The 13,219-nt window shown below is 36.1% G+C and overlaps 1 protein-coding gene across 2 annotated transcripts in view; it reads left to right on the top strand.

Moving 5' to 3' along the window:
• The window catches only part of TLK1 (tousled like kinase 1), a 143,950-nt gene that overhangs the window by 127,640 nt on the left and 3,091 nt on the right, over positions 1 to 13,219 (top strand). For both annotated transcript variants that reach the window (XM_046018324.1, XM_046018325.1), the window contains 6 exons: positions 3,514 to 3,605; positions 3,690 to 3,779; positions 3,931 to 4,100; positions 4,367 to 4,502; positions 7,682 to 7,793; positions 8,729 to 8,836. In XM_046018324.1, coding sequence (XP_045874280.1) covers positions 3,514 to 3,605; positions 3,690 to 3,779; positions 3,931 to 4,100; positions 4,367 to 4,502; positions 7,682 to 7,793; positions 8,729 to 8,836 — 708 coding nt within the window. The remainder of the gene's footprint in view (positions 1 to 3,513; positions 3,606 to 3,689; positions 3,780 to 3,930; positions 4,101 to 4,366; positions 4,503 to 7,681; positions 7,794 to 8,728; positions 8,837 to 13,219) is intronic.

Raw genomic sequence — 13,219 nt, 5'->3', positions numbered from 1 at the left:
CCTAAGGTCTTTTATCATTCTATATTCTTCTTTTCAAATACAGGTTTCCCCAGCTATCCAAAAGTAGAAGGTTCCAGTGAAACCTTTCATAAGCCAAAATGGCATCAAGGGAAGTGTATCCCTTGCTTTCCAAAGTTTGTGTTAGGCCTCTTCACTTTTTTACAAAAGACCTACATTAATGCCTGTTTCTCCTAACCAAGAGAAGTCCAAAGAGGATTTTCATTCTTAGGAAAAGAAAGCCATTATTGTAGCAGTATACATAATATCCATCTTACACTTTACTTCTGAGCTCCATACCTTTTGGTATACATAGTCTTTTTACCTTACATGGATGCTTCATATGCAGTACAAACTCAGGTATGACCCAAAAGTTATCTTTCTCTTCTCCAAAACCTTTCCTTTTGACACTGCCCCCCACTGCAATACATCCATCTAGTCCATCCCTCAAGTGAAAATCCTAGAGGCCATTCTTTGCTCCACCTTTTCCGTAACTTCTTCCCTCAGCATAAAACCAGTCCCTGGTACCCACTGCTAAGTTATATCATTAAGCTCTCTTAAATCTAGCAGTGACCCTTCTCTCTGTCTTAGCTCAAGGCCTCCTTGTCTCTTGTTTGCATTGCTTGCTGAGCCTCCTAGCTAATCACCATCTTTAGGGCTCTTAGAGTCTCTCCAGTTTATTGATGTATGCTGCAGCTGTAGTGGCCTTTTTTTAAAATGCAGTCTGATCATCTCATGCTCCTGCTTATAAGCCCCAGGGGCTGCCCATTTGCTCCTAATGAGGATGAAGGCTTACCAAAGGGCATATCCTCACCTTAAACTTAATTCCTGTAGAAGACTTCCCTGTGGGTCTCCCTTTTATAGCTCCTTGTTGACACTCTGTGCTTTGTTTTGTTATGTATTAGTACAATTAGTGGTTAAGAGCTTGGGTTCTGAAGCCAGATAGGCTGGGTTTGAATCCTGACTAGAACTGACTGCTGTTTATTAACTGTATATACTTGGGTTTATGACTTACCATTCTCTGCCTCAAGTCTTCCATCTGGGAATAATAGCAGTGCCTACATCATGGGATTATAGAAATGATTTTTTTTGGTAAACATTTATTTACTTATTTTTGAGAGAGAGAGAGAGAGAGACAGCATGGGGATAGAGATAGAGGGAGAGAGAAACTCCATGCTGAGCACGGAGCCCTTCGCAGGGCTGAGTCCCAGGACCCTGAGATCTAGACCTGAGCTGAATCCAAGAGTCACTCAACCCACTGAGCCACCCAGGTGCCCCGGATTGCTGTAATGATTAGATGAGCCATATCAAGGAACACTGGTGCTTATTAGCAAATGTAAGCTCTTCAGACTATTATTAGAAATCCTCTCTGTTCAGTGAGGCAAGGACTGTGCCATCTCAGTTTACTGAAGACAAACCTTGATTCTGTTGCTGACTCTGGTAAAGAATAATGGGATTTGGATTCAGAAAACTTCAGTTCTGATCTTTGTTCAACTGTGAACCATTTTGTTTTTGTTGTTAAGTTGGACAAGCATTAAGCATCATTGCTCTATCCCTCATCACTCATGAGAAGTGATCTATGGCTCTTCCAATTCCTGTTTCTCTGATTCAAATAGTAGTTCGTCAAGCACTTAGTGGTTCAGGTAGGCTTACTCAAGCCACAGAGTAGAAAAGAAAATCATAATGGCTCACTCTGGATCTAAAAATCACCAGAAGTACAGTTATCACTTGTTCAGCCTTAATGTTGCCCAGCTTCTGAGCTTTTTGTCATGACCTTTCATGACAGCCTTCTGCCAGCGCCCTATAGCCTTGGCACTGTTTCTGATATTGCAGATAGGGGCTAAGAGGAACTTTTCTTTTTGAGGAAAGGGCTTATGTAGGAAATAGAAAATGCAGATTGGGGCCTAATAACTTTGTTCAGTACTGACCTAAATACTAACCACTTTCTCCAACCCCTTCAAAGCCTTTTCACGGTTGACAGGTCCACTGTGAAACAAAGTAGCAGATTGTGAGTCAAAAAATACAGACTTTTATCTACACCAAGGTGGAAAATACTGAATCAGTTGCTCAGTAATCGACCATATTAGCCATATGGGAAGGATATACTTCACTCACCTAATCTTGGGAGAAAAATGTGTCACATATAAGTCCATATATATTGATAATTTTTATTAGTGTATTTAAAATATTATTTTCTTCTGTTACCCTTTATGCTTTTTTATATTCTCTCACATGAACTTTTCTTTTTAATCTTTTTTTTTTTTTAAGATTATTTATTTATTTATTTGACAGAGAGAGATCACAAGCAGGCAGAGAGGCAAGCAGAGAGAGTGAGAGGGAAGCAGGCTCCCCGCCGAGCAGAGAGCCCGATGCGGGACTCGATCCCAGGACCCCGAGATCATGACCCGAGCCGAAGGCAGCAGCCCAAACCACTAAGCTTTTAATAATATAATTAGCTAGTATTTAGCAGTTTATGTGTTTTACCCATTTAATCTTCTCAACAACCCAGAGTTTTGTAGCTGATAAGTTTATCTGACTCCAAAATGAATATTATTAACTACTGCATCCTATAATATTTCTGATCTTAGGCTTTTATAGTTTTGTGACAGTCTGCTGTTCTTATTTTTAGGTTAAGTTGATGGGGGAGTAGAGACTATGGTCCTTCTTTCTAATATGTAAAATTTAAGTGTTTTTTTTTAAAGGGGTACCTTGTCTATAAATCACAGAACCTAAATTATTAGATCGCTCTTAAATGACATTCAAATCTTTTTAAAATTTTTTTGATTACCTGAGACCTTAATACTGATCTTCTTTTTATTCATAAGACGAAGGCTGTTGATCAGACAAACCAGTATAAAACCTCTTTTTTTGAGACAACCAATAAAAACTGCAGACGAGTTGGGTAGTAGAAGAGATTTTAAGGAATTGTTATTGATGTAGTTAGGTGTGATATTGATGTATCGTTATGTTTGAACAGTTTCATAAAGTTTAGAATTTTTTAAACAGTTGGAAATTGTTATGAACTTGTTTATTTTTATTTTATTTATTTATTTATTATTATTATTATTTTTTGCCCGAACTTGTTTATTTTTAAGGAAGTGGGAGGGATCGCTAGGAAAGGTAGAGGAAAAAGGTTTGCTTTATCCAACCCATAAAAAACACACTACAGCCATCTGTTTTGTTGGCTGTTTACTGCTTTTGCTACTGTAGAGGAGCCAGATCTGTATTAAAAAAACAAATAGCAGCTTTATTGTTTTATCGTGATTCAATATATTGGCATTTATGAAACCTGAATGTGAAATTTTACATTAAAGTTTTCTCTGATGTATATGATGGAATTTGTATCTTGTTTCTGACCGTAAATATGTTGTTGAACTATATATAATCATAGCAGACCAAAAACTGTAGTGTATATTCTAATTCCATATTATTATAAAAATTATCACCAATTTTTTAAAATCTCTTTAGCTATTCAGTTGGTCTTTGGTCCTAACTCTTCTGTGCCTTGAATCTTAGGCTTTTGACCTTTATGAACAAAGATATGCTGCTGTGAAGATTCACCAGCTTAATAAAAGCTGGAGGGATGAGAAGAAGGAAAACTACCACAAGTAAGTATTAATGCTTTCTGGTTTTTATCAAATGAAAATACATTTAATAGTCCTGGAGAATAAATAGACTCTCTCTTCCCGTAGACACGCCTGCAGAGAATATAGAATACACAAAGAACTGGATCACCCTAGGATAGTTAAACTCTATGATTATTTCTCCTTGGATACAGATACGTAAGTGATTATAAGGATTAATTTTTAAGAAAAAATATGTTTGCTTTTGCTTTCCTTATTCTGTAATGATGATATACTCTTCATTTCATCACTGTGATAATAAATTATTGGATAATGTTTTATGTCTAATTTTTTCTCTTCTTCATTATAGGTTTTGTACAGTGTTAGAGTACTGTGAAGGCAATGACTTGGATTTCTATCTGAAGCAACATAAATTAATGTCAGAGAAGGAAGCTAGGTCTATTGTAATGCAGATTGTAAATGCACTAAGATATCTCAATGAAATCAAACCCCCTATTATACATTATGATCTTAAGCCAGGTAATTAATAAAATTTGTCTAAATTTTTTAAAGTTCTAAAGCCTATAGTTTTTAAAAGTCACATTTATTAATTATCTGAAAACCTTTTTGGTGTAGTTCTGTAAAGTCAGTGGAATACTAGAAGAATTTAAGATGCCCATTGAGTCACCATATTTTAAAATTATATTTTAAGTTTACATTTTTAACTACATATGTTAAATATGTACCTGTTCCCCCAATATCATCTATGTATCATTTTTTAAAAAGCCTTTATATTTTGTTCTTAGGAAACATCCTTCTGGTAGATGGCACAGCATGTGGAGAAATCAAAATCACTGATTTTGGTCTGTCCAAGATCATGGATGATGATAGCTATGGTGTAGATGGAATGGATCTAACTTCTCAAGGGGCAGGCACTTACTGGTAAATGTATAGTTTAAAATAGCAAAATTGTCTAGATTACTTTTTATGAGAGTTTAATTTTTATTTTCATATATCTTTGAGTTTACTGTGGTAAGAGTTCTAATATGAAGTGTGAGTCAAGAGGGAGATGACTGTTGTCTTCTTTTCTCTTCTGGTCTTAACCATAAATATCAGTAAAGTAAAGGGAGAAGAACTCGGCATTGGTAAGTGACTTCAGTATCTACCAGCCAGGAATTCCTCACATGGAGAATCATGGATTTTCTTCTGTATGTACAAGTGAGGTTTATCATTGGTTAAAAATACTTAAGTGAAGGGGTGCCTGGGTGGCTCAGTGGGTTAAGCCGCTGCCTTCGGCTCAGGTCATGATCTCGGGGTCCTGGGATCGAGTCCCGTGTCGGGCTCTCTGCTCAGCAGGGAGCCTGCTTCCCTGTCTCTCTCTCTCTCTCTCTCTCTGCCTGCCTCTCTATCTACTTGTGATCTCTCTCTATCAAATAAATAAATAATCTTAAAAAAAAAAAAAACTTAAGTGAAGATAACATCCTGACTATTATAAGCAGTAGCCATAAGCATGAAGTCCTCTGTGTAGAGGTTCTGTGGTAACAGTTTTTATTGGAGATACGGGTTTTGTTGATCATGCATGGGAAAGAAGTTTAATATTCTTAATCTTTGGACTTGGCTCTCAGAAATCCCGTTTCATAACTTCATACATATAAACTCTAGATAGAACTGTAGATTCACAGATCTAAGTCTAAAGGAATGTCATTCCCTTCAGAATACCTAAGTGTTGACAAAAATCACTTCAGTGTGAATTTTCAGACTTACTGTCAAATTTATCAAAGTGAAGAATATAGACTATAAAATTTCAAAACAAACTTAGTTTAGCAAAAAGGAGTAAGATTGTAATTGGAGAGATAATTGTACTTAACTTTACTAAACAAGATGGAGAATACACACATAAATGTGACATTGGGGTTTCTGGAACAGTCTTCACACAACCTAGGCACATAATAACCAATTCCACAAGATGCTCTGGATCTGTATGAACTTAACTTTTCATGAGATAGGGATTAGTCATGTTCATATGTTCTTTTAAAGCCATTTAACTTTAAAATTCTGCTTGTAGCATTTTCTAGGAGTATGAGTAAGATAATCATGGATTTTTTCAGCCCATATTTAAAGAAAATCGTCATTCAAACTAGTAACCCCCTAAAAGGTGGTATCTGAGGATAGTAGTCCTCAGACTTTTAGCAACAAGTCTCTCATAGAACTCTGGATTCCATGGAAGATAGCCTAAAATAATAGATTTAGACAGTTCTCAATAATAGATCATCCTTCCTCTGCAGAGACTTCCACTATTTGTTTCCCTCACACTCTGGCTTTGCTAGTGGGGAGCCGGGCAAGGAGATTTTCCTCTGGCTAGGGTATTTCTATGTAGTAACCTGAAATGTATTTCCCATAGAAACATGTTTTGAAAAATGGTTAGTTTCCTACAGCCACAGTAGCTTTTTTAGCTTTGTATTTGGTAAATTTGGATGTTCTATACGGTCTTTTAGGAGTAGATGCAAACTATTTGTCAGTATCACTCAGAAGAAAATTAGTTTTGTCCTTCATTCCCTCTCAGGTATCAAATGCAGTCCTTCACTAAATCCTGGTGGTCATTTCTTCCCAAATAGCTTTGGTGTCTTTCCTATAATTCTCTCCTTGCTTATAGCTTTTTGTCTCAAGAGACAGTGTAGCATAGTGTTTAAGAGCTGTTTTTGTTTCATAAATATACACGAAATACATACTTTTATTCATAAATCTGGCTTTTTACTTGATTGGGGGGGTAGGAAAGGATTTACATTACAAATGAGTTATGGGTCATCTTTAATGGTTTTTGTTTTGTTTTTTAGATTTTATTTATTTATTTGAAAGAGATCACAGGCAGGCAGAGGCAGGCAGAGAGAGAGGGAAGCAGGCTCTCTGCTGGCATAGAGTCTGACATGGGGCTCGATCCCAGGACCCTGAGATCATGACCTGAGCCGAAGGCAGAGGCTTAACCCATTGAGCCACCCAGGTGCCCCATCTTTGGTGGTTGTATTTCAAGAAGTTTGATTTGTTTTTTAAGAAATCTGTGCATATCTTGCTGAAATTTAAATGATTTTAAGCATAGTATAAAACTAAAGGAAAAAAGTTAGATTCCCATTTAGCTGTATTATTCCTTTTCAGGATTTTTTAGTTTATCTAAATTTTAGAGTTGAGAGATACTTGCATCCCTGATGGGTCTTTTTATTTAAAAGCTAAGGTGTGACAAATTTATTTTTACTTTCCTTTATATAAAATTATGAACTTATAAATAGCACCTAAAAGTAGAAAATAGTATTTTTGAATACTTAATATATTTCAGATCCTGCTAGTGTTCAGAAACTGCACAGGGAGTAATAACTCCTTGAGCTGCTCACAGTTTAATGTGATTTTTAGTTTAATGCCATAATAGAGGTACCATAATATTAGCTGGTTACATGGGGGAAGAAGCAAAACTCAGCCTGGAAGGAACAGAGGCTTATGGAGGTCCAGCCAGTCTTAAGAATAAAAAGGTGCTCACCAAATGAATAAGAATGGTTAGGGAATACATTAGAGTCGGTCACATTAAGAAGCATGTGGGGGTGGGGGAGCAGTGTGGGGAACCAAGTGAATTGTCTGCCTAGCCAGTTGCTTCTAGAATAGGATGGGTCTGTGTTAACAACCAAGAGCAGTGAGGTCTTACCTTGGCAGTGCATGATGATGTACTTTTCTAAACAAAAGAGCCAGCTGGTCAGATATGTGTGTTAGGAAGAGAATTGCCTACAGTTTGAACACAGGTGAAGGGACATGGGAGAGCATTTATTATTGCTTCTCAAAGTAGAACACAATAATTTCTACTGATACATGTATATTACCTGCAGAAATGAAAAATAATTTAGTATATATAATACACATCCATAATAGGTATGTGTTGCAGACTTTATCACAAAGTTGTATGTTTTGACTGGAGTCAAGTGATACAAGGATATAAATGCTACAAAGTTTTGATTTTCATTCATGAAAGTCCTAAGATTTTATGTATTGAGTATTCTGAGTGTTCTACAGGTATGTTTAGAAGGCTTAAGTTACAAATTGTTAATAGTATCCTTTCCTCTTTTCTCTCCAAAAAACTGTAGGTATTTACCTCCTGAGTGTTTTGTAGTTGGAAAAGAACCACCAAAGATTTCCAACAAGGTTGATGTGTGGTCAGTTGGTGTTATTTTCTTTCAGTGTCTTTATGGTAGAAAGGTAAGTTACAGTATACAACGTTCTGCTTTGTGGAGTTAAGTTGAATTTTCCCTCTTAAATGTAAAGTTTCATTAACTTGAAGTCAGTGTAGATCCTTCTAAGGAAAGCCAGGCCTTTGTTTCTTGCTAAAATTTCCATGGGTCAAACAGATTATTTTAATGTCACAGGAGCTTTCTTGATCTGCTTTTTGCCCCTTTACACCACCCCCCCACGCCTTTTTTTTTTTAAGTGAAAGAAGAAACTATAAATAGTGCCATCATTTTCTCCTGTTACGGATTCTCAAGCCAACAAAACACTCCATTCTTTCTACTTGTTCACATTGTCTTCCCCACTCCTACCTCACCCGACACACGTACTCTGTTCAGCCTGGGCAGTGTCCCCTTGTGCTTCCTCAGGGAAACTCTGTCAAACTTAGTCTTAATTCTTCCAAAACCTCTCTTTATTTTGAAGTCAGAGCTGCAGGCTCCTGTAGATACTTTCCAATTCCTTCATCAGTGTGGAGAGAGGGTGAAGGGACTTCTATGGGAAGTCACTGCAAGTTAGGAACAAATCCAGAGCTGTCAGTGAAGGACAGTACCGTAGTAAAAGTATTTTATTCTTTGGAATTTTCACAGACGTTTCCACTACTTCTTACTTTTAAAACAGTCATAATAAATTTTGATTTTTTAATACTTTTATTTCACCTTAAATATATTGCAACAGCATTATTTTTTGTGCTTATTCACCATGTTTAAGCTGTGTTAAGGATCGATTAGATGGGTTTACTCAGGCTCATCAGTTGTAACTTTGTTTCTATGAGAATGCGTCCTAAGTTCCAGATAACGAAGAAGATTTTTCAGAACACAAATCATTTATATTTTGGGGATTCACTGATAATTACTCTGCTTAAATACTTTGGGAGAAATTTCTAAACTTTTTTTTTTTTTTTTTTTAAGCCATTTGGTCACAATCAATCACAACAAGACATTCTTCAAGAAAATACAATATTGAAAGCCACAGAAGTCCAGTTCCCTGTAAAACCAGTTGTAAGCAGTGAAGCAAAGGTATTATATTTATGTAAATAGGTTTTGTGGAAGTAAATTTCATTTCATAAATTGTGCTTAAGTACAGATGACTTTTGAACCACATGGGTTTGAACTGCACAGGTCCATTATTGTAGATTTCTTTTAACAGTACAGTACTGTAAATGTACTTTTTCTCTTATGATTTTCTTAACATTTTCCTTTCTCTAGCTTTTTATTGAAAGAATACAGCATATAATATATATAACATACAGAATCTGTATTACTCGACTGTTTAGTTATCAGTAAGTCTTCCAGTCAATACTAGGCCATTCATAGTTAAGTTTTTAGGCAGCCAAAAGTTATATTTGGATTTTCAGCTGCACCCCCCTAAGCCCCCACATTGTTCAAGGGTCAACTGTACTTTAAGGGATTGCTGTCACAGTAGAATCTGTCCATTAAGTCTTCGGTTTTCGTAGTTTTCATCTTTTAAAGATCCAAATACACTCCCTGATTCTTTAAGCATAGCAGTTTGCTTTGAAAATTAGGGAAGAATCACAAGACCTTTATGTTTTACATATCTGCTTATGTTAATACTGAGATACTTAAATATACAAGAAGTGATAAAGTTAGTAATAATTGCCATCTAGTGATATGTGCCAAGCATTGTGTTGATACTTTATCTTTTAACAGCCTTATGAGGTATAGATTAGTTATCTTCATTATTTCCCTTTTATAAGGAAGTCAGCTAAGCCATAGCAGAATTACCTTGTCCAGAATCATATGAACTAGTAAATAGCAGAGCTGTGGCCCCAAGTATTCACTTCTGCTAGACCCCAGAATTCACTGTTGACCTTCTTCTGCCTACCGTAGCTCTCGAGAAAGCCTGACTTCTTCATCCCTTCTGTTTGTAGGAAGCAATCTATGAAGCAATGATGAATGGCTTCCTGTAGTTCTAATTCATCTGTTAGTAACATGGAATAGAATTTGTAATTAATAACAAAATGTTTATGGTGCTAAATGTCTTTCCACTTTTATCCTTGTGGCTTTTCACATTTGTATTTTCACTCCTGCTTTATTATCTCCGTGATCCCTGTTGGAATCTTCTCTTTCTTAAACCCTATGGAATTCCTAAGAAAAACACATGAAGTTCCCATTTTTTCCTAGACCAGGTATGTCTGGTCTAGGCCATAAGGATAATTCATAAACAGGCATTATATAGTTTCTGTATTTTTAGAATATAAATAAGCACAGTTAGATATTGCCACTGATTGAGGTCATAGTGACCTTCAGAATTGAAAATGTACTGGTTTTTTGTGAATCGCACATGGTCTTGTATTTCATTTTGTCTGTTGCATCTTAATTGGCTTTAGCAAGTTATTTGGATGACTTTTAGAAGATAATTCATTATGCTTCAGAATAAGAAGATCACATGTTTTTCATAAGGTAAATATGGCTCCTTAAAAAGAACTTGACAATGCTAGCATCTATATTTTGCCTGCCTTTTCTATCTGCAGCATTGGTGGGAACAGAAACTAAATAAATTAACTGACGGAAAGGACCAGGAATGAGTGTATAGTGCCAAAAAGAAGTCCCAAGTAGCCATCTCTGGTTCTAGCCTTAGGCTCTTTGCAGGCACCACAGTCACAGATCTGGGAGGCAGAGGGGCACATTGTTTTTTGTGGGGTTTTGTGTGTGTTGTTTTTTTTCAAACCTTGTCCTGACAGAAGACACCTTTATTAAGTACCTTCACTGACCTGGTAATGTGGGCATCTTCAGTACATTTACTCCTTGTAGGCTTCCTAACCTGTCTGTCATCAGCTTTTCAAAATCTTCTCAAATTCTGCCTTTGACGTATCAGTCACTCTTCATTTTTTTATTCCTCCATCTTAAGTTTCAAAGACCACTCAAAATGATTAAGACCTAAGGATTCAGAAGGACTTTTGATAAATATTAGTAAGCTAGCCAAGATGTAAAGTTAAGAGCTAAGTTTGTTTTCAGAGAAAAAATTACATATAATGAATTTATTTAAAAAAGAAGGTACAAAATACTTTTTAATATGATTAAGCTTTGATTTTAAAGTTAGGTAGTTTTAGTTGTAGTTTTCCTGTAATGCTTTTAATTGATGAATGTATGTGGAAGTTAGGAATTTCAAGACAAGCTAAAGGTATTTCTACCATAAATAAAGGAAATGATCAGTTTACCCTTGAAAATGTTGCAAAACTTCAATAGAATTAAATATATATTATATAATTAATGAGTGAAAGACACCAGGCAAAAGAGAACATAAGCTGTAATTCCACTTGAGTAAAGTTCAGAACAACCAAACCTCAACTACAGAAGTCAGGACAGAGATGACCCAGCTAGATTGGGAGCAGAGCCAAAGCCTAGATAGGGGTGGGGCATGAGGAGACTTAGGAAGTTCTCGTTCTGGTGCCAGCTACAGAGTTGCTTTGTGCTATATACTTAGAATTTGTGTACCATCTTATGTTAGATTTATTTTTAATACAACATTTGAAGGACAATATATAAGAACCAATTTGAGAAGGAAAAAGGATACTGATTATACAGTATCAACCTAGGAAACAAACCCCAGTAGAAGTATCATTTTAGTGTTCCCTTCATCTAAAGAAAGTCTTTATGCTAAAAAGGGAAAAAAAAATGGCACCATACCCTCTAGCCAAAGTAAATGGACAGTAAGATGGAATGAGGATGGAGGGTTGTTTTAGCAGAAAAAAATTCTAGAAGTCTGGAATTATATAAGGAGAAATGGAGCTTTCTTTATTCAACATAATATTTGGAAGTGCTTGCCAGAGCAGTTAGGCAAAAAACAGAAATAAAAGGCATCCAAGTTGGAAAGGAAGAAGTAAAAAGGTCACTATTTGCAAATGACAATATATATTGAAACCCCTAAAGACTGTGCCCAAAACTGATAGAATTAAACAACTGATTCAGTAAAGTTTCAGGACACAAAAATCTGTTGCATTTCTATAAACTGATAAACTATCACGTTAAGGAAACAGTCCTATTTACAGTTGCATCAAAAAGAATAAAATACCTTGGAATAAATTTAACCAAGGAGGTAAAAGATGTTTACTCTGAAAACTAAACAACATTGTGAAAGGAGTTGAAGACAATGCAAATAAATGGAAAGATATTCCTTGCTCATGGATTAGAATAATATTAAAAAGTCTATACTACCCAAAGCAGTCTAAAAATTAAATACACTCCCTATCAAAATTCCAGTGGCATTTTTCACAGAAATGGATCATCCAGTCCTGAAATTTGTATGAAACCACAAAAGATTCTGAATAGCCACAGCAGTCTTGAAAAAGAAGAACAGAGCTGGAGGCATCAAATTCCTTGATTTTGAACTACATTGCAAAGCTGCAGCAATCAAAACAGTATGATCTTGGCATAAAAACAGACAAATCAGTGGAACAGAATAGAGAGCCGAGAAATAAACCCATGTATAGATGGTTGATTAATTTACGACAAAGAAACCAAGATTATAGCGTTCAAAAAGGACAGTCTCTTCAATAAATGATGTTGGGAAAACTGGACCACTGTCTTAAACTGTACACGAAAATAAACTCAAAAAAGATGAAAGTCTTGAATGTAAGACCTAAAGCCAATAAACTCCTGAAAGAAGATGTGGCCATTAAGCTCCTTGACATCAGTCTTGGTGAGGATTTGTGGATCTGACATCAAAAGCACAAATAACCAAGTGGGACTGCATCAAATGAAAAACCACCTGCACAGCAAAATACACCATCAAAAAAGGTGAAAGTGCAACCTGCCAGATGGAAGAAAATATTTGCAAATCATAGCTGATAAGGGGTTAATATTTAAAATATATAAACTCCAGAGCAGAAAAACAATCAGGGGGCACCTGGGTGGCTCAGTTGGTTAAGTGTCCGACTCTTCATCTCAGCGCAGGTCTTCATCCTCAGGGTCATTAGTGCAAGCCTCACGTTGGGCTCCAGACTGGGCATGGAACCTACTTAAAAAAAAAAAAGAAAGAAAATCTGATGTAAAAATGAGCAGAGTACCTGAATACATAATTCTCCAAAGGCAATAGATAGCACAGGTATATGAAAAGGTGCTCATCATCATTAATTAGGGAAATGCAAATCAGAACCATAGTGAGGGGGCATCTGGCTGGCTCAGTTGGTAGAGCACACAACTTTAATCTCAGGGTTGTGAGTTTAAGCCTCATGTTAGATGTGGAACCTGCTTTAAAAAAAAAAACAGCTCATACCTGTTAGAATGGCTATTTAAGAAAATAATAATAAAAAGATAAATAAGTATTAGCAAGGTGTGGAGAACAGTGAACCCTTGTGCACTGTTGGTGAGAGTGTAAATTGGTATGGCCACTGTGGAAAATGTGGTTCCTCAAAAAATTAAAAATATAACTACCATATG

This window comes from Meles meles, chromosome 9 (genome assembly GCF_922984935.1).
Source record: "Meles meles chromosome 9, mMelMel3.1 paternal haplotype, whole genome shotgun sequence".
Taxonomy (NCBI): Eukaryota; Metazoa; Chordata; class Mammalia; order Carnivora; family Mustelidae; genus Meles; species Meles meles.
Note: the sequence above shows the minus strand (reverse complement) of the source record. Positions and strands in the feature narration are given on the sequence as shown.